The sequence below is a fragment of the Lactuca serriola genome, chromosome 4, assembly GCF_051521515.1.
Source record: "Lactuca serriola cultivar US96UC23 chromosome 4, Lser_US96UC23_V15, whole genome shotgun sequence".
Classification (NCBI taxonomy): domain Eukaryota; kingdom Viridiplantae; phylum Streptophyta; class Magnoliopsida; order Asterales; family Asteraceae; genus Lactuca; species Lactuca serriola.
In genome coordinates this window covers 319,666,354-319,692,594 of record NC_136411.1, presented here as the reverse complement: position 1 = coordinate 319,692,594, position 26,241 = coordinate 319,666,354, and the positions used below count along the sequence as shown (strand labels likewise).

Below are 26,241 nucleotides of genomic sequence, written 5' to 3'. Positions count from 1 at the left end.
CGCGATGCCCAATGAGAAAGGAAGCAAGAAACCCAATTGTGTAAAAGTGAATGTTGCCAAAAGGTGGAGGATCCACGGTGGAGGTCTGCGACAGCACAAGTGTTGGACCGCGAGTCCAGGAAAAGACAAAGAGATGTGTTCAGTCGGATCACCAAATTCCCCCATAGAAAGAAATGAGTGTTGACCTGAGGATGGCTCAACCAAAGTATGGAGCCAAAATCACAAAGCAAAGAAGCGCCTATCCACGAGCAAGAGTACCAGCCTGGCCCACAATCGACGACCGAACCATGCCCAACCAGGGAGCGATTAAAGACTCGAAGAAGATCTTGGCCGATGTCGAATGTGAACCAAAATCTCGTGGATCAAAATAAATAAGCGCATGGCACAACAAAATTAGAGGCAAAGTGCCACTCATTTCAACAAACAAGCCTTCCTATAGAAGAGAACGGACAAGGGCCTCTGATGAACTAAACAACACCCCAGGTGACAGCGTGACACGCAGGGTCGACACGCGCGTAGAAAATCATAGGTGGTACCCTCGCCCAACCAAGGGGAGACGCTCCCCATGGTCCCAACACACCCCGAGTCAACAAGAAGGGAAAGTGCAAGCGCCTCCAGAACAGGAAAGACGAAATTCCGCCCTCTCACGCTGGGCCCCAGTGGTAGAAACAAGAGGAGACCCAAACATGTCAAGAAGCACTGGCAACAAACAAGGAAAAAGCGCACAACCGTGATGAGGTAGTCATAGTAGAACACTCAATGAAAAATAAAGTGGAGGCCGAGAAAAAGGAGTATGGTCAAACTTCACACAAGATAAGCATACTCTAGGTGCTAACATAAAAACTAGACATGTGCCCTGATAATTAGACATTCAGAGTCTATTGTTTTATGTTTTACTTCTTTTGTTTTTCTTAAGAGTTAATATAATTTGCATTTCGAAAGAGCTTTCTAGAATTCTGTTTAACAAATTGCAAAAAGGCAAAGTAAAGAGGTTGTGCATATTTTCCAAGTAGCAACAATGGCTGATCACCTATGCTAATTGAGCAAAATCTATGCAAGGATGCAACCGTAGGTCTTAAAAGAGTCATAATCTTTACCTACAATGTGCCAATAACATCTCAGAGCTTAGAATATATAAATCCTTACTAATCACATAGAAAAAGGGGTTTTAAAATATTCATAACCTTTCCCCTGATAATAGAACAATAACAGGTCTTGAGGTGACGATCTCGGCCAGTATGCAGGCAGTTAGACCTCAAAATATAGTCAAGAAAATTAACCAACACATCTTGACTTGATATAAAAAATCATGATTACAACATACAAATCAATGCAATATGAGTCAAAAGTAGCGGATATACGTCGTTTGAAGCACACATTAACCAATTAATGCGAGCCCTAGAACAAAAGATTGTGCAGAAAAGAATCACAGTATAAACATCGAATAACCTTAGCCTAAAGAGACCACATGCCAATTCAAGATATATATGATGGGTTTTTGGTTCTAAGAACATCCTATGTGCTCATACAAACCCTAATGCTTGGATCTAGGTTTCTCTATTGTACATGCAAGTTATCCAAGACTATAAACCCTAATTCTAGCATACAAGTAATCATATTAACATAAGAATGGGTTTAGATCATACCTTGATTGTTATGTAGCAATAACAATCTCAATTCCTCCTTGTATTGACTTTAGAAAGCTTAGAGTCACAAATGTCACTCCTCTAATGGTTCACAAACACCAAGAGCAAGAGGATGAGGAGGAGAGAGGATGGAGGCTTCCCAAAAACGTGTGAAACCCTAGAAGGATGCTTAGCCACGTTTTTGGGTCATAAGGGATATATATATATATATATATATATATATATATAGGAGGCTATTAGGGTTATCTAACAAGGAAACCCTAAATTGGATGCTTAAGCCCTAAGCAACCCATAGATTCCTTTCCTTAAGGCCTTGGACGATTTCTTCTTGGGTTTCCCCATAGAATTCGTCCACTCCTTAATATAAGGCAATCCATAGCCCAAATTGCAATTATCTTATAATTACAATTCCAGTCCCTTAAGTTTATTTAATCTCTTTTAGTCACAAAACTAATTACCAATTAATTCTTGACTAATATTAATTAACCAATATGATTTCTCCTTTAATATATTATTCTCATAATATTTTAATAAATCATATTTAATCATTTCTCTCCATAATTCATCCTATCAAGTTGCTTTGGTGAAGGCAACCCAAAAGGACCATGCACCATCGGGTCAAGTACATACCAAAATAGTTATGGACTTAGACACTTAGACACTAATCCAAATATATATATATATATATATATATATATATATATATATATATATACATACAAGAAAGAGAAGGAAGAGAACACTTCCATGCCAAATACAAAACAAAATATACAGTTCATAGTTATTAACAACTAGTATTTTCCCCACACAAACAGTACAAGGGGATGCGAATACATAATAGAATTAACAAGAGGGACAAATAGAAATTAGTCCTCGAAGTCCAAGGAAGAGCTTCCTGGACCCGGCCTACGACAAAACTGGCGGAAGCTATCATAATCCAGCTCCCCCGGACGGAAGAGGCCCGCAAAATCCATTTCAGCAAGCGACATAAGAGCAATATCCACCTCTTCAGCCCTCCTCGTGACACGTTTAGGATCTGGGGCTTCGGATTTACTGGAAATGGTGGAACAAACACCTAGTTGTTTCCCCTTCTCAACCCCAAGGGCCTCACATGCCCTACAAACACCCTGAATCCCGTTGGCAAACTCCGCGCTCTCGATAAATTTATCAATTACGCAAGCCACTCCCTTCCCCAACATCCATCGTAAACCGCCTCGGGCAACAACACCATCAACACGGACACGAGCCAGTTGACGTTGGCACATAGCCAACTCGCTCGCTAGCACACCCTTTTCCCGAGTAAGAAAACTCACTTGACATTCGAGTCACTGTGTTTGAACCTTCAAAGTGGACACGTGATCTTCCAAAGCGGCCTTTTTGCAGGCCACAATGCAATTCTGCTCAGAGAGTACTTGGCGCTTTGCCTCTGAATCCCAGAGTTCCTTCCTTATGCTTGCCATGACCCCTTGTAAAGTTTTTACCTGCGTTTCATTCATGTCGACACGACTAACCCGGTCGGTGATGGAAACCATGAGGGCAGAAGCCGGGGCCGCGGAATAACGAAGGTCACCGGCCATACGAGCATTCGATTGGCCCACAAGAAAATTCATTGTAGTCAGGGGTGAGCACAATTGCTCCACTCCTGGGTCTTGATGTCTTCCGACAATAAGGAATCTCTAGTAATCGCCCAGTATAGAACATAGGCCTTGAAAGACAAGGAATGAGACGAAGTCCCCATTTCGTCAAATAAGGAAGGCTTCTCCGACTGGAAAGAACCTCCAGGTGAACCCCGTCCACGCCCATACATAAAGTCAGAATCAGGATCAACTGTAAGTGAACCAGTCAACGGTGAAGGTGTTGTCATTGAAGAACCAGACACCACCACTCTCTCCTTCTGCCCAGGCACAGAAAACCTATCACCAAGAACATCTCCGATACCTCCAAGAAGCTAGGCCACGGACACAGTCTTACGCACCTTACGAGGACGGAGGCCCATATCATATGATTCAATCTCCACGTCCAACGATGGCACCACTCGTAAACTTCATCCTTTCCGAGTAGGGGCAGTACCATTTTCTGCTTGTACCCCCGCAGGCATGGTGGAAGAAGCCGAAACCGGTAAATGAACTAGAGAAATGACCCCAGCCGCCGGTCGGGAAGGCGAAGCAAGCCCGCTTGAACTAGTATTTCTTCCTTTTACCAAGAGCAATCCGACGAGCTCCCGCATGCGCCTTTCAGATACAGTAGGGGGAAGAGCCTCTACAAGATCGATCTCCCGGTGATAAAGTGTACCCCGATAGTGACCGTGCAGCGCCATCTCTAAAGAAATCTCAGCTTCAGCACCTGTTCAAATAAGCTCCAAGTATTAGAACTCATAAGCCAACAAGATACCTTGTTCCAATTCTCTCTTTTTTTAAGGGGGGGGGGGAGAAGGAGATGAGTGAATACTGAATCTCACGACGTATAACTATGCCATCTTCCCACAACCTCTCCAGGCGGCACTCATACCGGCCACGACAACAACGAAATCTTCCCAGTTCTCCCCAATGACAGTAATATTTCCTAGTCGTTTGCCTAGAGTTAGGTTACTCCCAAACAGTTTGGGAAGACGGTCAGGAAAGTCTCGTGTTTTGTGAAATCTATGCCCTAAAAGTTTTCGGTTAACCCAAAGCCATTGTCTCTGCCAATTTTTCTCTGAAGCATCTTGTTTAGAGATCAACTGATGAATGCCCCGCCTTTTTGCTAGAGTGCGGAAGCCAGAATTCGTAGTTGAACAGAAAAAGTAATCAAAACCCAAAAAGTGGGTATACAACCCAAAGATCGACAAATCAGTTCAAAGCCTACAATCTTATTAACAACGCGCAGGGTCAAATCGTCAATGGAAAGTCATAGTGATCCACAATTATGTTGAAAAAATTAGATCTGGGTAGGCGCAACCCTGCTTTGAATAAAGGGATCGGAACCCACACCTTCTCTTGAGGACAATCATAGATCGATACACCCTTTTCCGGAATCATCACACCATGCTCTGGTAAGAAGCCGAAGCGATGTCGCAGAAGTCAAAATCCCTCTGTAGTAGCGACTCTACCATAACAGTCCATTGTCGAAAAAAGATGAGCGATCGAAAAGAAAAATTCACAGAATGCCCGGATTGATATAGTGAAGGCAAAGTAGGGATGTGAGGACGAAAAGTCTTGGGAAAAGGGGGGATTTTAAAGGCAACACTGGCATCATGAACCGTCTCTCGAAGGATCTGACACACACTGACAGCGCTGTCTAAAGCCTGTCAAATGCTAGAAACAATCTCAAACATACACGTGTTGATATATAGGCTCGAACGGTGACGCTATCAAGCCGACGTGTACACCTACAAGCCTAAGGGAATTGTTACCGTATCCCTCAGGGATAATGTCAAAAAGGAAAAGACTAACTAACGCCAAGCTTGGCCAGGTTAGAGCCCAGTTAGATTTAGACCGAGTCCAAGGCCAGGCCTTCGCCAACGTAAAGATCACTGGCATGAAGGTTAATGTACATAATCGTGTCTTAACCTCTTCTCCAAGGAATAACATCCCGACACATGTGGGACCAATCAGAGTGTTCCACGTCCCACATGCCCATCTCATGATAGCCATGATCATCATAATATCATAAGATTCCCCTCTAGCCAATTGGGGGATGAGGCAAACGACGTGACGGAGGATCCTCCAATATGGGTCCGCTGCGTCGCACCTCACGAGGGAATGCTCAACAAAATCAGTTGAGGGGAACATGACTCTCTAAAAGGTATAAAAGGATCCTTCTTCCTCACGAAGAGGGTACAAAATCTTTTTCTTCTAATTTACCCTTACTTCTCTCAGATCTCACTCTAACTTGATCGTCGGAGCTTCGTCTCGGGAATTCCTCCCGGACGTCGACTAACGATCGTTTTTCTCTTTTTCACTGTGGTATCAGGAGACGGAACCTGCACGGAGCCCATATGCAACCTCAATCAAATCGTTTATACCATATCATAACAACCATCTCACAAATGATCTTATTCTTTATCTCAGCCAAATCATTATGTTGGGGAGTATATGGTGAAATTCTCTCATGTTTGATTCCATTCTCTTCACAGAATGTGTCAAACTCTTTGTTGAAGTATTCTCCGCCTCTTTCTGAGCGTAGAATTTTGATGTGTCTTTCAACTTGATTTTCGACTTCAGCCTTATATAGTTTAAATGCACCAAAATCTTCAACTTTTGATCTCAGCAAATAAACATGTAGATATCAACTGGAGTCATCACAGAATGTGATGAAATACCTTTTTCTTCCTAGATTAAGTATTCCATTTAATTCACATATATAAGAATGAATCAACTCAAGTAATGATGTATTTCTCTTAACTGATGAAAATGGTTTCTTTGTTAACTTTTATTTTACACAAGTTTCATATTTTTCAAAATCTTTTGAGTTATATTTTAGCATTCCTTTAGTTTGCATTTTTTCAATATTTTTAACATTAGTGTGTGCTAAACGTTTATGCCATAAAGAAATTGAGCAAACAAAATAACCAGAAAAGTTCACTTCATTCAAATTAACAACCAATCCACCAATTACATCATTACCAATAACATTAGACACACTTGCAACACTTGCAATAGCACCATTACTCTCAACACTTGGCCCACTCTCACTACCCTCATCACTAAGGCACAAACGATACATCCCTAAACAATTGTTCACCCTCCCAACATATCATCTGCCTTTAGTGATCGTAATTTTTCCATTCTCAAGCATCATCTTGAACCCACCCTTGTCAAACTTGTCTGTAGAAAGCAACCTCTTTGAGATAGTAGAACATGAAGAACATCTTGAAGGGTAAACCATTCACCACGTGTGAAATTCAGACGTACATCACCTATTCCTTGAGCTTCAGGTATGTGACCATCAGCACAGACAACTACCGTTCCTGGTGGCATTGGACGGTAAGTGTGGAAGCTCTCTCGTTGCCTACAAACATGCACAATGGCTCCAGTGTCTATGAACCATCCTCGAGCACATATTGCTTGGGTAAGCGAAGAGATCATGAAAATCTCTCCAATGTTCACACTTGCCACCATATAAGCAACTTGCTCAACTGCATGTGCTATTGGTCCTAATTTGCGATCTTTGCATTCTCTTGTATAGTGCCCAAACTCTCTGCAGACGTGGAAGGGTCAGATCCTCTTCGGCTTTGAGTTAGAATTCTGATGACTTGATTTCTCGAAGCTTTGTTTCTTGGCTCCCAATTTCCTTTTGTTTTGTCCCCCAAACTTGTTCTTGTGATTAGAACCCCCATCTGATACATGGTGCACACTCGATCCAAATTTACCATGCTTGTCCTTGATGCTACTTTCCTCCTCGATGTGAAGGTGTTTCATCAGATCATCCAAGGAGTAGTCCTCATATTTGTGCATCATTCTCTTAGAGAAGTCTTTCCAAGAGGGTGGAATTTTTGCGATGATCGCACTAACTTGAAAGAGTTCTGGTATTGAGATGTAGAGCACGATCAGCTTGTTGACTGTGACATCCCCATTTTCACGGCCAGAAAAGACCGATTTTGTTTATGCTTTGTTTGAAAATCAGAGTAACATTTTAAATAAAAGTGTTACGGAATTTGTCCCAAAACAAAATATGATAAAGATTTATCAAAAGCATTTCCATAGAAATGTATTTCATTAAAAAGAATCGGGATGTCATGTTCGATACAGATCATAAGCATAAACAATACAACATAAGCCTTGCTACATTATTTCATAACTACAGGCCTATATCCGTAATCCCTCATCCAAAACATCACATTTATGCTCGAGTGCCACTACCTGTAATACATAAAACTGAGTGGATCAAGCTTGGGAGCCTGGTGAGCACATAGGGTTTTCAACCCACAATAAATAAGTTTATTAAATTCATCAATCAACAATAACTCGATTACCCGTTCCCGTTATCCTCACTTTTACGTCCCTAAGCACTTATCATAAGGGACCTAGCCTAAGGATCATCATCGAGATGAACACTACTGCTAAGGGGATTCCTCAGCAATAAATGTCCTTAAGGCAACCATGTGGGGGATGGAGTACACTGATGAACACATCGTTCACAAACACCTACAGGTTGTGAGCCTGCTAGCGTTCCACTGGACTATCTAAAAGAGCCCGTGGTCGCCATCCATACTCCTTTAGATGACAGAATCAACAACATCAACATCGAGGCCTCTCATCATTTTATCACACATCACCTATTACATCTACCCATGTTTTACCCCAACATTTTCGTAGATAGAAAATACGTATACAGTTTAAATCATTGAAAACATGTATGAAAACGTTCATCCAGCATAGATAGCAAGTATTCAGATAATATGCACACATAGCACTTAATTTATATAAAATATTTCATATCTATGTGTAAGCTGAAAGTAACTATGCACTCACATGTTAAAGTGATGATTCCAAAATCGGGCAGCGCTTGCTTCTAACAATTCTATTTTCCTTCGACGAAACCTAGCATTATTATCGCTAAATTTTAGTCTAATATTTACCGTAACCAACTATTAGTCTTAGTATTATTATTATTATTATTATTATTATTATTATTATTATTATTATTATTATTATTATTATTATTATTATATAAGCGTTAAACAATATTTTCCAACCACTATCTACAGACAGGGGCCAGACATAAAACACCGGAGGGCAGGACCATTTTGGCATATAACACTTCTAAAATCCAACAACCCTATGCGGACCTTTAAACCAGATTCCCCGTACCGCGAGTAGTTAAAAAAAATATTATAACGACACTTATATAAGTTTTAATAATAGCTCAAATATTTATTATAAGTTCATAATAACAATACTAATTTTAAATATAAGCTATATTAAAATAGGGTAAGCATAACTTACTTACAAGGGGGTTTTAGCTAGGAGTCGGGCTCTGCAGGGGCAGAACTTCATCGCTGAATCTTTCTAAGAAAGATTCGTGCAGCGCTTCAGCGCTCACCTTGCTATACTAAACTACAGAAAGAGAAGTCGAATCACGAGGGACCGAAATGCTCGGGGGATAAGGAGAGAAAGACTCTTGAATCAAGAGAATGGTGTAAGAAATATGAGAGCCCAAGGCTCTTATTTATACTAATTGAATTTTCAAAAACTACCCTCCATAATTACTTAATGACATTTTAGTTATATAAACAATCAAACACCCCTCTATAATACTATTTTAAATGGATTTAATGATACTTGTACTAAAATAATGTCGAAAGAACTCAACATTAGTCTTATAATGACCGCATCGTCGATACCTTTCTAATGATATATACATATGTATATATATATATATGTGTGTGTGTGTGTGTGTACGTATACATGATTTGTACTTTATTTTAATATGTAAATATGCTATTATAATTTGTAACTCGTGCATACGAACTCCGTTTTTGACGTTCTTTATATCCACGCGTAGGTGGAGACGTGCTCTACAACTTTCGTTTAGACTCCGTCGGCTAATTTTGACTTTATTTTTAAAGTTATATTTTTAACAGGCCGGGACAGGATTGGTCCGTTAAAATTTCATAACTTCTTCATACGAAGTCAAATTTGGGCGTTCTTTTTATGGACACTCTCATTTGAACATATTCTACGACTTTCATTTAGATTTCTAAGGCTAAAAGTCGCTCTATCGTAAGTTCACTTTTTACGCTTTCCGGTGTCGCGTCAGTTCCGTCGTGAAACTTCGACGGGTCATAACTTCTTCGTTATAACTCGGATTTCGGTGTTCTTTATATCCCCGGAATCCTTGTTTCAACCACTACAACATTATGTAGAGATATCGGGCTTATCTCACACTTTAATTTTGACACTTATTTTTATTCTTTATTAATTATACATTTATAATTAAATAATAAGCATATAAATACACATAATTCACATAATACTCAAATATTTCATCTTTATTACTTCAAAAAGAGTTACAATAGTTGACCTAGACTATTACATTGTCAAAAATGCTTAGCCTCGAAACCCGGGCGTTACATTGACCATGACCCGGAGTTCATGCACTTGCTCCATGATAGGTTTGTCATCATCCATTTGAAACTCTAGGTACTTTGACACTAGGTACTTGTTGGTACCCTCCTTATGTGTCTTGTACTTGAGTTCCAAAGCACTACACAGCTCTCTTGGATCTTTGACCGACGTGTAAAGACCATAGAGCCGATCAAACAATGAGTTCTTGATGTGACCCACACACAGTTCCTCAGACTCTCTACGCAGAGCCCTTTGCATTTCCAGATCAGAGATGATCGTTGGATCCATAGTTTTCCCCACATTGGGAATTGGATCAACAGGAATTGGGGATAGTTTTGGGTCCAAAACATAGTCGAGCTTCAGCACATGAAGTATGAACTTGACCTTGTCAGCCCAACGGGTCTAGTTCTGACCATCGAATCGGTCAAGCTTGGCAAACACTTGGTTCATGTAGTGGAGACTAGCAGTTGGGATTTGGGTTTCTATTAGTCTGTTGATTTATAAACATAAATAAAAACCCTTAAGATTGTTGTAAATAAAACCAATAGATACGTAAGTAAACAAACAAATATGTGACAACCCGAAAATTTTTAATATTTTTGCCTGGTAAAGCTCCGCCAGCCAACTCAACTGAGTGTCAGACTCGTTCTTGCTATCATTTAGCCTTGTTTAGAGTTCATTTAAAGGCCCAAAGGTTAGTACATTCAAGAATTGAACATAGGAATGGATCGCGTACACTTCTAGCATCAAAACCGGGCCTTACACTCCAACACAAGGAGTGTACGGCCGCACACATGGGTGTGCGGCCGCACACCCCTCTCCTGGAAGCACACTCACGTGTATAAGTATAGATATCAGCCTCTTTTCATCACTTTTCACCCTCCTAAGCCTATAACTCGATTTCTCTCTCAACTATCATCCGATTTTCAACTTAGATCTTCAAGAATGTAAGTGTTCTTCCCTTGATTTGTTGTTAATCTTCTTAAACTAGTTACATCCTTTGATTTCATCTATTTGAAATCATGTTTTGGCTAGATCTTCAAATCTTCAACCATTTCACCAAGAACACCAAGACTTGGTGATTTTGGGCCTTCTCGAGCTTCCGAATCGTAAGTACTCTTTCATTAAGCTTTGAACTTGTTAAGAACACTTGCTTAAAGCCTTGAAACTGACCAGAACTCAAGAACATATGGTGTGTGTGGCCGTACACCCCTCAAACAACCCTCAAAACACCCTTCAAACACCTCTAAAGGCTTCCATATTGTAGGTGCCATTCCCTAAGCTTGTTACTTACTAGATATGAGCCTTAGAAAACGTCCAAACCATGTTCATCAAGGAGTGTGTGGCCGCACACACTCCATATGGCCATATACCCCTTTGTTTAGTGCTTAAGGGCCTCCAAAGTACCTTTCTAGCTTCAAAACTTGATGAGCATTAGTCCCACAAGCCTCCCTACCATTTGGAAAACGTTTGGTGCACTCTTTACCATGAGTGTGCGGCCGCACACTCCCTAGCCGCACACCCATCAATATGGCCATACACTCCCATTTAGTGAATCACGTGTGATTCCAACACTTGGTCAAAGTGTTTCCTAGTCCCGTAAGGTGTTTCATTGCATCTGGTTGTTTCCAAATGCTATATTTATGTCAGTATATGTCATTATATGTCATTTAGGACTTGTTAAGTCTCGGGACTTCATTCGTGGAACTTCTCATCCTTATACGCATACTCATTGAATCACCCACATCAGGTGAGTCCATACCCCGTAATGAATCTTTTATTTGTTTTAAATGCTTTTAGGGGGGAATTCAAGTTGAACAAAATGATAATTGTGTAACTATTTGCTATAAACATCTTTCAAAATGTTGCTTATGTCTTCTATAAGTGGTCAAAACATTTCAAAAACTATTTTACAGTTATGTTGCTTTATAGTTTAACAAAACTCCGTTTTAAAAGTACAAGCATAACTTGGTAGTAAAATGAGTCTTTTTAATAACAGTTCAAGTAGAATACTAGTAAACTATAATGGGTATAGTTCAGGGATTTAGAACATACTAGATACAATACACGATAACAAAGAGAACATACTATACGCTAGTACATACTATGCATACATACTACATACTATACGACAGAACATACTAAGACACTATATCAAGAGAAGATACTAAAGTACTATAACAGAACGAACATAATAAGTTGCTATAGCATGGAACACTTACAGGATCTAAGTATACCAGTGAATCACTAACGCATTGTTCTAAACAAAAGGTGATGGTTATATTGGGTATACATGATCATATAATTTTAAATGTGGATGTTCACGGCTTGCAATTATTTGCAGAGGTCGCGTTTGGATCCCAAAATCTTTTGATAGGGAGAGCGTTTAGTATGGGATCTAGCAATCACATTATACCTTAATAATCAATTTAAGGCAATTAGTACAACAATAGTTACTATGTACAATACTACAGCACTTACATTATCCCGTTTCTTTCATAAAGTGACAGTACCACTTGAAAGTCAACGTAAACTATTTTGGAGTCAAGATAGTTATAAACTAGGGAAAACTTACATTTTACAAATGACAAACAGAACATTCGAGTCTAGTACAACCAGTAGAAAGGGACCATAATGCTAATCTTATGATTCCTTAATGTATACATCAAAGGATATATATATATATATATATATATATATATATTAATAGGATCTGATAGGTAATAGGATGTGTGCTTTCCGCTTCATTTCCTATTCCTTGTTTGGTTGTGGGCTTAGAGCAGACTCACCCAGCCTATTATCTATTCGATCTTAGTTATATATTTGTTCCATACACATTAAGTCATCATAAGGGGTACCAGGTATGGGTCAAGTCATAGGAGACTAATTCAATGCACTATTTTCTAGTACAGAACATACCTTTCAAACAGAACATTTGGTAAACAAAACTAAAAACTTACCAGTACATGACGTAATCCATTTTATTAAACTAGTGTAGACTTAAAGGACTTTAGGTGATTGAAGCTATAATACCTTAGTTTATACATCATGGTTATATATCATTAATACCCAACAGGTAGTTGGATACGTGCTTTCCGCCTTATTTCATGTTCCTTGTTTGGTCGTGGGCTTAGGGCAGATTCATCCAATCAACTATCTATTCGATACTAGATTATATATAGCCAGTATAAACTAAGTGATTGTAGAAGTAGTCACTCTGGTCACGATTTTATTATAAGAAATAAGGGTTTTCTTAAAGGATCTTTTCATTAAATATAAAGGAACTATTACAATTAACTCCATGAGTAACAAGTGAATACACCAGGGTTATATACAATGAGGACCTAACAAACAATGGGATGTGTGCTATCCGCCTTACCTCCTGTTCCTTGTTTAGTTGTGGACTTAGGGCAGATGCGCACAACCAATTGTTTATTTACTCTGAGTTTTATATAATTTGTATTCATTTAGTACTCATAGAAAGGATTGTAGAATCATTTTATGTATCTTTCATCAAATTAGGAAATATAGGATTTTCTAGAGGAACATGCGAACTCTTCTAAAAACAGAACGTATAACTTACTAAATTTCAACTACATTTTTCAACAACTTTCTACAACGTACGTACATCACTAAAATCTTATGAACTCACCAGCTTAATTGCTGATAAACTCTTTCAAATAACTTGTATTCTCAGGAAACTAGTAGACAGGTACTCGCTCTGGGAATTCAGAAGATGGAGCAATATAGCTTCGAGTCTTATTTTGTTATTTGCTTATGTACTCTATGTTTTGTGAACACATACTTTGTAAACACTTTCATTCTAATGAAATGGTTGTTCATTACTTGCTTACTATGATACATGTCTTGTGATACTAAACATGACGTCTCCCACCCCAGAACGTTTTCGCCATTCCGGTTTTGGGGTGTGACAAAATAATATTGAGAATTATATGTCGATTAGTTGCGAATAATAGATCCAATTATTATTAATATGATTACGAAGTTTCAACTAGAAACCATATTAATCCTTATCGATTAAATCTGATTATAAGAAAGGTAGAAGAAGAGTGTCCTGTTGTTGGATGAAATTAACAAACAAAACAATAATATAAAACAAACCTTTTGACGGCTGATCTTGGATCTTGATTGTGGAATAATTGCACGGATCAAACTCCTGTCCTTAAAGATTTTTACTTTGTTTCTATCGGTTGTAAGCAACAAAGTAAAACCCCAGAATTTAATGCAGATTTACCGAGTTTCCAACAACAATGGAAAACGATGAACGCAAAGTGAATACTGAGAAACTGGAAAGAAATCGCAAAGAGAGAGAGAGAGAGAGAGAGCTTCGAATTTTTGTGTGTGTAAAATATGGCTCCTAAGGAGTTGTATTTATAGGTGTCGAAACTCTAGAAGGCCGTAAAAGGGACCTTATAGTCTGACACCCTAGAAACCCTAGGGCGACTCCTTGCTGTCCAAGCAAGCCATTTTCTGGGCCTTCAAGAATATTCCGACTTGACCTCCACGAAGTCAACGACGGTCAAACGTTTGACCAGATCGGTCAAAATCGACTTGACTCGAACTCATCAAAAATAAAAGCTCCTCAGCTCCCAGCGACCGATGCGTCGTGCGAAGTGCCAAGTACGCCTAAATCATGCCATTTCGTGCACTCATGGCGTCGGCTAGTGCTAGGCTAGGTTAGACGAGTGAGCGGGCTTGGCCTATTCCTTTGATCCACTAAATCCTTTGAAGGCCTATCAACATAAATGGTTTATCAACCCACTAAAGGTTTCTCCCCCTACCAATGTGTAATAAAGGAAAATAGCCAACTTGTTATTATGGCTTCATAATTTCCAACATGATCTATTTCAAGTAAGATCTATACTCAGATCATAGGATCCCAATTAGGATCTTAAGATCTTAACGTGATCCAATACCACATTTTAGTCTTAATTATATTGTTGAGCCTTAGAAATATGTTCATTCAACGTGAAATCAACCACCGCATGTGGCAGATGTCTTATAAAGCATCACCACTTCATTAATTTATCACAAATTAAGCAATGCATAGTCACGAGGATCTTGTTTTTTTTTGCTTAATATGTTCTTTTTCCTAATTTCGTTGCAGAAACAAAAATGATGATTAATGTTTAAGAAATTAAAGTTAATTCAGTCGTCGATGTCCTAATCAACACTAAGTTGTAATAACATTTTGATCAAACTATACCCAGTGAACAAATTAGTTTGGTTGGATTTCCGATCTAACGATCAAAATGTTGCAAACAACAAAACGATCTTAGGTAAAATCTCGATCTTAACAACTTTGAATAAAATCAAAATGAAATGAAATAGAAAACGTAATTAAATGAATAGTACAACTGAATAGATCATTATATTTTATTATCAAGTTTGGTTTGTTTGAAGCAATAAAATAAATCATTCAAAAATATTTGCTTGATATGTATCATTAAAAAGTAAATAAAATTAATCTAATAAACAAAGAAAAAAATGTTATTTATATAAATATTTTTTAATAAAAAAATATTATTCTTAAATAAATTGCACATACAAAACATATATCATATCTTTGTAATATATATCATATTTTTAAAATACTCCATCCGTCTCAAATTAGTTGTCCACTTTTGACTTTTGAAGTCTTTTTTCTTCAACTTTGACCTTGAATATTTTTATTTGTGTTATATATTACATGATGAAACTTATAACAATGAAAAGATATTTAAAATACAATTCATTCCTATATTTTGCATAAAGTATTATTTATCAAAAAGAAAATATAACGCCATGTTCCAAATCGCTTTCCTAATTCAGGATTATGGCCTTGAAGATAGGTTATCATAAGACTTAGGGCCTTTGGAAAAGAGATATCTAGACCCATTTAGGTATAGATAATGTAATTGAGGTGATACGGGAGTTCGAGTTGTGCCTTGGAGCCAAGGGTTATATCGGTAAAGTGGCAGTTCGAGCTCTTTATGAATTTTGGATTTTCGTTCAGAAGGTTTTGAGGTGAGGATAAGTTGATAGATGTGTAGAGTTTCTCTCCACATTTCCGTGGATATAAAGAACGACAAAAACAGAGTTGAAATGAAGAAGTGATGGCCGTTTGAAGTTGGAGTAGTTCGAGTGAGCGATCGTTGGCTTGTTGGCCAAGCCCATTTAAGGCTCACGACGTAAGCATGAAGTGCTTACGACGTGAGGAGCGCCTGATGCACGGAAACCCCAATTTTTCGGTATTTAAAGGTATGAGATGATTATGGTTGCTTCTCTTCAGCCTCTTTCACTCCCAAAATCACTAAAAAACCCTAGATTCGGCCTTCTTAGCCCTTGAGCCATTGTTGGTGGTATTGGTGTGTTATAGTGGTTGATTTCCTTGAAGAAGTAAAAGAAGAAGAAGAAGAAGAAGAAGCTCTTCTGGTGGTTCCTTTTGGCGAGATAAGCTCCTCCTAGTGGCACTTCTGAGCTCATAAGCCTCTGTAAGTCTCAAAGATCCCATCTTTCTCTTCTAATCTTGCTAGATCTAGTTTATGGTTACCTTCTTTGCATGAGATCTTGGATTATCATGCATGAGGTCCATAAAGTTAGCAACTTTATGGACCATTGAGTCATTTACTGTATTAGAATCCTTGGATCTGGACTTTGGTCATGGTTTTGGACTCCAAGTTTGAGTCTTGGCCCTTTTTCCTTCATTTTGATCTAAGTTGGTGTTTAAGTCATGTATTGGACATATGTGACTGAAAAGCTTAGATTTTTATGGTCCTTGGGGCCAAGGAAGACCTTCTATACTGTCCCATGTTAAGGCTTAATGGATTAGGAGCTTAATGCTCATTTTTGGTCAGATCTGGACTCACGACGTGATGAATGAAGCCTCACGATGTGAGAGCGTATTCGAGGAGGTTTCTGGGCCAAATTCACGACCTGATGACGTGAGCCTAAGGTGCTCACGACGTGAGCATCACCTATGCAAGTTTTGGGCTCTTTGATTGTGGGCTAGCTTGGTATTAGACTTATCCTTTGGTTTGGGCTCATAATGGACAAGGATTTTAGAAGTAATGGACTTGCCCTAATGGGCCTTGGATGATGAAATGGGCCTTAATGGGCCTAATGTAGTTAGGCCTTGATTGGACCCAATGGACTTGGACCTTTGAGTCATCGTAAAATCATTGGTTCAGAAAAGTAAATGGGTTTTAAGGGAAGGCCCATGTAAGGGTTTGGGCCCAATTTGGAAAATTAGGCCATTGATGGGTTTTTATGGATATGATAGTTTTGGGCCTTATTTATGAATCTTGTTGGGCCAGGGGTAAAGTGGTTAATTTACCCCCAAGTAAGGGTTATGGAACATGGTTTGGAACCTAATTGCTACTCGGGTGACATTTTGGTATTGATAGCTCGGGGAGTCGGCATGGCTGCAGCTAAGGACTTTGTGTAGTGAGCTTCAGCATTCGAGGCGAGTTTTCCTCATTGTACTCAAGGGTCGAAGGCACCAAGGCCAACCCTTTGGATTGTTATCCTACTTTATTGCTATTGTGATATGTTAGATCAGTATCCGTGTAGATAGGATGTTTCTATGTGGTTATGATCTGTTAGATCGGTATCCTAGTGGTTAGGATGTTGCTATCTTAGTGATATGTAGATCGGTTTGACTGTCTGTAGACTGTTATGTGATTATCTAGTATATGTGCATATATGTGATTGGTGTTTAAGGCTTTACTTCTTTGTGCGTAAGCCAACAGACCGGGGCATTCCAACCTGATGGTTGTGGGCCGAGAGTATTCCATCCCGAGGATGATTAGACTCATAGTATGTGAGCATTCCAATCCGATGGTTGTGGGCCTAGAGTATTCCATCCCAAGGATGATTGGACTCATAGTTTGTTGGCATTCCAACTTGATGGTTGAGGGCCTGGGGTATTCCAACTCGATGGTTGATTGGACTCATAGTATGTTGTTTGTTGGTATATGTTATCTGTTTGTGTGATGGTACTTTGGGGGAACTCACTAAGCTTTATGCTTACGGTTTCAGTTTATTGTTTCAGGTACTCCAGATGTTTTGGCAAGGCGAAGGCATGACCGTGCACATCCTCGAGTTTTGAACTTATGGTTTCTGGGGATACTCTGATAACGTTTATATTTTGAAAACTATGATTCTGGTTTTTAATAAATATTTTGGAAATAACGGTTTAGTAAACACTTCTATAGATAAAGTATTGTTTTGAAAAGTTTAAATTTTACCGAAATTTTATGGATATTACAGAAAAATATTTAAGGTCAAAGTGGAAGAATAAAGACTTCAAAAGTCAAACGTGGACAATTAATTTGGGACGGAGGTAGTATATAATAAACAATGAAGCTTTAGGATTTCTCATTAAAGAATTGTAACAATAGAAGCTTGATGTTCAAGCTTAACCTAAACTCCAAGAACAAAGAAGAGGGTAAGCGGTAAGCCTTTTGTGAAGATGTCAACATATTGCGAAGATGAAGGCACATGGAGTACATGAACTTGACCCAAGGCTACTTTATCTCGAATAAAGTGAATATCAATTTCGATATGTTTTGTGCGTTGGTGTTGAATAGGATTTGAATATAGGTATACAACACTTATATTATCACAATAAACAATCTTAGCATGCGTAGAAGGTTGGAAAAGTTCACGAAGCAGGTTTCTTATCAACAAGTTTCAGCTACTGCATTTACCACCCCCTTGTATTCTTCCTTTGCACTAGAACAAGAAATAGTCCCTTGACATTTGGATAACCATGAAATCAGATTTTGTCCTAGAAAAACACAGTAATCATCGTGTGGATAGACAGCCAGCCCAGTCAGCATCAGAATAGGCAACAAGGTCAGGAGTAGGAGAAGCATAGAGCTGAAGACCATAATCAGTATTGCTGCGAATATAGTGTAAAATACGCTTGAGAGCAGTGAAATGAGGTTCACATGGATCATGCATGTAAAGATAAATCTGATGAACTGCATATGCAATATCATGGTGAGTAAACGTGAGGTACTGAAGAGAACCTAAAAGACTTTGATATAAAGTTGGATCAAGAACTAGAGGACCTGCTGGGTTAAGCTTGGATGATGTATCGGTATGAGTGCGTGAGATCTTGCAATTCAACATATGAGCACGTTCGAGGATTTCCAAGACATATTGTCGTTGAGATAAGAACATATCAGACTTGTCGCATGTGACTACAATGCCAATGAAATAGTTAAGGTCACCCAGGTCAGTCATAAAGAACTCAGTGCTAAGATAATATGTTGTAACAAATTTGTAGACGATGCGGTGAGAACAATATCATCCACATATAATAATAAGTAAGAAGTGTGAGATCCCTATCGATAGACAAAAATAGATGAGTCGCATCGACTGTTAGAGAACTTGAATTTGCAAATATATTCAACAAACCAATGAAACCATGCCCTGGGAGCTTGTTTGAGACCATATAAAGATCGTTGCAATAAACATACCTGATCTGGATCTCTAAAACCCGGTGTTTCTGGTGCATGTAAATAGTCTCAAGCAGATCACCATGAACAAATGCATTCTTCACATCAAGTTGACGGACCGGCCAAGCATAAGAAACCGCTTAGCTGAGAATAGTGCGGATGGTAGTGGATTTAACCACTAGACTGAAAGTTTCATCATAATTTATACCGGATCGTTGAGCACGACCGTTAGCTACAAGTCGAGCTTTATAGCGTGCCAAAGAACCATCCACATTTTGAATCTTTTTAAATAACCAAATACAATTAATAATATCTACACGGGCCGGTCACCGAACAAGAACCCATGTCTGATTGGCGATAAGGGCATTATATTCCTCCTTCATAGTCACTATGCCTGTTTGGATCCTAAATGCTTGTGAGTAATTACTAGGTACCGGAGATGAAACATCGTCATCTATTTGTTCTGTTGTTGCTCAAATTATTAAAGGACATGGTATTAAAGAGTTCTAGCAAGGCAGTGGGCTGACTATGATGCTGATTAGAAGAAGGCGAACCAAACCAGGCCCAAGGAGGAGTGGGCTGTTGGGGGCGGAAGCTGTGAAGGCCTGCTGGTGCGTCTGAGTCGGTTCAGTCTGCCGGCGGAACTATTGTTGCTACGATGTATTTGGCCAGAGGGACTGTTGTTGATATGCATGTTGTAAGTGAGCTGGAGAGGGAAGCAGGCCAGCTTGTTGCGAGTTTGAAGAGGATCCAATAGGGCTGTTGTTGCGAGGCTACCAGCCGTACCCCCATCCAACGGGAATAGACTGTGGCGAGTGAGAGAAATTTGAGGAACCATTGCCGCCTGAAAAGTTGTTGTGCCTGCCACCACCCATGGCCCTGTTGTTGTTTCGTCCGCCACGACCACCCGACCACAACGACCTAGATGAACAGTAGATTGCCCAGATTGAGATTGAGTAACAGTGAGAGTCGAAGGCGATGACGAGTGATCATGTTGATTAAAACCAGAATTTCATTGCTCACTTAACTGAATACGTTGTTCTTCTACTTGTAGCATAGCACGGGTATCCGTACCGATGGTAAAGGCTGTTGGTGACGAATTAAACTTGCTACATAATCATAGTTTGGAGAGAGGCCATTGATTGTGTAGATGACAATTTTTTCTACGGGACTTCAACATTTAGGTTGCGTTTAGTTACGGAAAAACAATTTTCATTTTCCGTTTTTTGTTTTCCCTTTTCGATTTTCATTTTTCGTTTTTATTTTTCATTGAAAAATTTAGAAAACGCGTTTAGTTAAACTTATTCGTTTTTCATTTTCAGTTTTAGAAAATTAGAAAACATGTTTAGATGTGTATTTTTCCATCGGTTTTTATTTTTAGAAAACGGTAGCGGTGGTAGGGTGTGGGTGGGGGCGGTGACGGTAGCGGGTTGACGACGGCGGTGGTGATGACAGGCGATGGTGGTGGCGGCGGCAATTGTGTCAGTAGTGGTGGTGATGACGGCGGCAGCGGTGGTGGTGGTGCTAGTGACGGGTTAGTAGTGGTGGTGGTAGGTCGGTGATTGTGGTGGTGGTGTTGGGTGGTTGGGGGTGCGAGTGTGTGTTTTTGTGTGTGTATGTGTGTGTTTGTGGGGGTACGTGTGGGTTTGTGTGTGTATGGGTGTGTGTCTGTGAGGGTGGGGGTGGGGGTGGGGGTAGGTGTGGGTTTGTGTGTGTGTGGGTGTGTGTTTGTAGGGGTGTGGGTGGGTATGTGTGTGAGTGTGTTTGTGTGTGTGTGTGTGGCTGCGTTGGTGGGTATGTATGTGTGTGTGTGTGTTTGTGGGTTGGTGTGTGTGTGTGTACGGGAGGGTGTGTGTGTAGGTGGGTTGGTGTGTGTGTGCGGGTGTGTGTGTGTGGGTGGGTGGGTATGTATGTGTGTGTGTGCGGGTATGTGTGTAGGTGGGTGGGTATGTATATATGTGTGTGTGTTTATGGGTTGGTGTGTGTGTGTGTGTGTGCGGGTGGGTGTGTGTGTGTGTGTGTGCGGGTGTGTGTGTGTGTGGGTATGTATATGTGTGTGTGTTTGTGGGTTGGTGTGTGTGTGTGGATGGGTGGGTATACATGTGTGTGTTTGTGGGTTGGTGTGTGTGTGTGTGCGCGCGTGGGTGGGTGTGTGTGTGGGTGGGTATGTATGTGTGTGTGTTTGTGGGTTGGTGTGTGCGGGTGGGTGAGTGTGTGGGTGGGTATGTACGTGTGTGTGTGTTTGTGGGTTGGTGTGTGTGTGCGCGGGTGGGTGTGTGGGTGGGTGGGTATGTATGTATGTGTGTTTGTGGGTTAGTGTGTGTGTGTGTGTGCGCGCGCGCGCGGGTGGGTGTGTGTGTGTGGGTGGGTATGTATGTGTGTGTGTGTTTGTGGGTTGGTGTGTGCGGGTGGGTGAGTGTATGGGTGGGTATGTATGTGTGTGTGTTTGTGGGTTGGTGTGTGTGTGTGTGTGTGCGGGTGGGTGTGTGTGTGTGGGTGGGTATGTATGTGTGTGTGTGTGTTTGTGGGTTGGTGTGTGTGTGTGCGCGCGCGGATGGGTGTGTGGGGGGGTGGGTATGTATGTGTGTGTGGGTGAAGGGTGTTAAGGTGGGGGTAGGTAGAGGTGAATGGGGTGGGAGTGGGTGTGTGTTTATATTTTAGAAAAATTTTTAATTAGAAAAATATAGAAAACAATGATTATCAGTTTTCCAAAAATTTCCAACCTATTTGTAATTTTAGGAAACGGAAAATTTTCATTTTCCATGAAAAATTTAGAAAAATAGAACGTGTTTTCAAAATTCTCATTTTTCTTGGAAATTTTTTCTGCAAAACGGCTCATTTTTCCGCAACTAAACGCACCCTTATATTCTCGAGAAGATCAGCTAGAGTTTGAATTTTACTACAATATTCAGTGTTAAAAGATTTTCCCATGGAGATATTGCGAAGTTCTGTATCTAGTTGTAGATCTTTGGAGTCTTAATTATTAGCAATCTCGTAGGGCTTCTCTGTGAGAGGAGTTGTCTTATTTGCTTCATCGCCTGGAGCCATTGTAACCAAAGAGGAAGCAGATAACAGAAAGAAAACAGAAAGCAGGGAGATGAGAAGAAGGCAACCAATCAAGAACGAAGAATCGGCGATTAGGGTTGGAAAGAAATTAGGAGGGCTCTGATACCATGTGCGCTTTGTATTTTCCCATATTATCTCATCTCATTAATCGGAATATACTTAAGATTACAAGAATTGCCAATGGGCTATATATAAATGGGCTTGTATAAAATATAACAAAATAAATAAATGTACTTATACCAACACATATAATCACAAGAGAAATCAGAATATCCTTTTCATTTTCTTTATATACTTTTAAGCTAAAGCAATACAAATAAATAAATAAAAGAAAAGAAAAGAAAAAAAGAAAAAACCCATTAAATAATTACAAGTTACAAATAAAAAGAGATATCCTCCAAAATCAAATCCCTAAAATTTTAGTTTTTACAAGCAAAAGCTTGAAGTTCATGTTAAATGGATGTCACGGGACTTTACGTTCATATCATACTTGTGGTATCACATACTTCCCAACTCTTGGTGCAATAACACTTTGTGGATTCGTTGTAGTTAATACCTTCGGTATCGACATCCCTCCCGAAATCACAATCTCTGCATAAAAACATCAATGTCACACATCAGCTAGACACAATCTCATCTGTATATATGTTGGAGTCTAACAGAAAACCTAAAAACTTCACATATCTAACATGATATCAGAGCAAATACATATGTTGTACACAATGTGGAATGGACTGATTGGACTCATGGTTTTAATGAAAATATAATATGCTTTTGAGTTACTTACCTATACCTTCTCGAACCGAGATGTCGGGTCTCATAATGTCTTTTGAATTGACAAGGACTATATCTCCCATATAAAGGTGGTTAGTTGGCACATACACACAACAAAGCTCCTCAGCACCTGAATTCTTACGAAGAATGAGAGTCGATGTTATGAATCCAATAGCGTATTCCCCGACACTCGGATGCTTTATAATTGCAACTTCCTTGAATGCATTTGAACTTTGACCTTGAAAATTCGGAATTTAAAATATGCTAATTATATCTTGAATTTGTTTATGAACCAACACATAATTGGCACAATCAATTCAACTCTATATGGATTGTCATTTCAATATTCTACTTTTCATAAAACTGTTATTTAATTCCTATAGTTTATTATACTCTATAAAATTCAATAGACTTCCATTTATGGATAGAAAAAGTTGAATATGAAGAATTTTTTTTTTTGACCATATATGTAAAATTCAACAGATTACAAGGACATAAAATGTAATTTACGCAAATATTTCTATCTATTGTTATGGTTAACTTATTTTGAGAATCACACCTATCATAAGAATGTAAGAGCGATTATGGAGCGTCGGATCGAACAAATCAATGGTTCTGATAAGAATTGCAATCAATCCTTATGCATAATTAAATCCCTTTAATTTAGAAAAATGTAAAATACTCAAAGAGTCAATCAGAATTATTGATTTTATCAATGTGTCTCACAATACTTATCATTCTCATATCATCCTAACTCTATATTGTTATTTATAGATAGTTGCATAGACTTGTAACATTTAAGTAATTTTCTATTTGTTGAATTAACCAGAAAATATTTGTATTGAATTTTGCTCAAGTGACTTACCTGGTGATATTGCAACACTGATTTGTTTAGAGGCAGTGTAAATATAGCTCATGAGAGGCATCTTCTTTATTATAAACTCTCCTAAACTAAGAAGATTTGTTCCCAACCATGATGACATGAACACACCAACCAAAAAGATGAAAGAAATAGAGGTCACAAATCCAAGACCTGTGAATAAAAACATTTTCATATATTGATGCACAAATAATAAATTGTATAAGCAAATCCTTATATGTTGTTGAATGTATATACTAATATTGAATCATTAATTAGAATGATGATGTGGTAAGTACTAACCGAATATATTAATCCCTAGAAGTGTGTAGATTGGGGAGAAGAATCCATCCACAAAATGAATAAACCACCAAGTTACATAAAATGTGATGGCTATAGGAAATAAAATGACACTGCAAAACAATTAAATGTTAGCAATAAACCATATATGTTAAGTTTGGATGTAATGTGATATAAGATAAGATTTGCTTTATTTTATAATTGCTATGACAAAATCTTCAAGTGCTTATTAAACTGAAATACTATGAGATAAGATTTGGTGAAAGAGGAGAACAAAACAAACCATCCACTCATGAACTTTTTTGAAGCCCAACTGTGAATAACTTTGACTAATGCCTGTACAAGTAAGCAAGAAGGAGAAACTTTTTAAAGACAAGATACAATTTTTTCTGATAATATAATTGAATTTTAACATAATCGACATAAATTAATGTTTCAAAACCACATATGTTAATTTAAACTACTACTATTTCACATGTAGGGTCTCATTGGCAATTCAAATTGAGTAACAATGATAAACCAAGAAACAATTTGAAAAATTGCTGACAGATGATTGCCTTCACACAAGATTTTATGTTTAAGATTGTAAGAAGTGAAATTCAATTTACCTAATTAAGAGAGATCTATGGTATTTAGTTTATTAGAGGATATCAGAATGATTCACTTGTTCCTCTTACACAAAATTACAAAAATAAACCTTCCCAAATGCTTTCTGAAATAGGGGGAGAGATAATTGAAGTTCGACAAAAATAAAATCTAACAAGAATCAATGAATCAATACAATTATGATATTGCAAGTAAAATAAACAGATTTTAACAACACAAACGTAGCATTAGCATCCATCAGATCATGGATGAACAACAAATGTTTTGGCGTAAATGAAATCACAGTTTCGGATGGAAATCGAAGATATATGTAATAATCACGTAAGAAATTGAGAAAATGGGCCACAAACAGACACGCAAACACAAATGATTGATTGAAAATCGGAGACCTCTTTTCCGGAACGACGTGCAGAGGAGGAAGCTCCCGGAGGGGTGTCCGCCGGCGATGAAGCTCTCGCGTCGCCATTAGTTTCCGGTAAAGTTAATCCTTTTAGAGGAATCAAACGTTGCATATCGTTGTCCTTCTCTCTCGATCCCATTTCTCGTTCCGTTTCTTCCCGCGAAGCTATGGCGGACTGCGAGTAATTACGAACTCTAAAAATCTAAATGCATTCTCTTTTTGACATAAGAGTAAATTACATAAACGGACCCTTAAGTATTGATCAATCATGATAATGGTCCAACCCTTCTAACTTTTGACACTTGTTTCCTTTTACATTAGCTGAATTGCATTTCAAATCCATTATTTAGCTAACTTTGTCAATTGGCTACAATAATGTTTGATTTATCACAATTGTGGACCTATGCGAATTTGTTCCTCTTTGTCTCCTCGCTAACAATAACACCACCCCACCACCCTAGATGAACTATGTTCACATTTTCTTCTTTATGCACTTGTATATGTTCACATTCTCTTCTTATGCCATATTAGGGTATATATGTATATTCTCAACCTAATAAACCCAAAGATCCAATAAACATTTGTTATTGTGCTCGTCACCTAGTTCCTTTAATTCACTCAACCTCTCTCTATTTAATAATGGAGTATCATACAAATTAGGATTTTGCCCAATGTGTGTTGCGGCAACGCCAATTTGTTTTGTAGGTTGAATTTTGATGATTGTATTGATAGAAGTTAGGTATCATTGCATTTGTTGATAGATAAATATACAAGGTTCGTACCATTGACCAACTCCAATTTATACTATCGAATAATAATGTATTATATATGACATGACTCATACGTAAGAAACATACATAAAAGTAAACAAGAAAACATATACAAAATTTACATCCAAATGTAAAGAAACTTGAATCTGACTTACATGAAGAAAACGTACATAAAAAATAAGAAGATGTAAAAAACAAATTACATCGAAAAACGCAAGTAATTTTTTTTTTTAAATTACGAACGAAATTTCTAAATTTACTTCAACAAAAGGAAAGTAATTTTTTTTAAAATTAACACATAAAAT

At 38.6% G+C, this 26,241-nt stretch overlaps 1 protein-coding gene across 1 annotated transcript; it reads right to left on the bottom strand.

Annotated features, from left to right (window-relative positions):
* Positions 1–22,567: 22,567 nt before the first annotated feature.
* On the bottom strand, positions 22,568–25,336 carry LOC145100695 (protein LIKE COV 3-like). The gene is made up of 6 exons (XM_079037868.1): positions 25,156–25,336; positions 24,444–24,496; positions 24,164–24,273; positions 23,867–24,034; positions 23,015–23,239; positions 22,568–22,818 (listed from the first exon to the last, which is right to left on the bottom strand). Exons 1-6 carry the CDS (start codon positions 25,303–25,305, stop codon positions 22,712–22,714), a joined length of 813 nt encoding a protein of 270 aa, XP_078893994.1. The 5' UTR covers positions 25,306–25,336; the 3' UTR covers positions 22,568–22,711.
* Between the last annotated feature and the right edge of the window lie 905 nt (positions 25,337–26,241).

Coding starts and splice junctions, on each gene's coding strand:
- LOC145100695 (XM_079037868.1), bottom strand. CDS start 25,305: ATGGGATCGAGAGAGAAGGACAACGATATGCAACGTTTGATTCCTCTA. Junction 24,497..25,155: donor CACGTCGTTCCGGAAAAGAG/GTCTCCGATTTT, acceptor TTACTTGTACAG/GCATTAGTCAAAGTTATTCA. Junction 22,819..23,014: donor CTCGGTTCGAGAAGGTATAG/GTAAGTAACTCA, acceptor GTTTTTATGCAG/AGATTGTGATTTCGGGAGGG.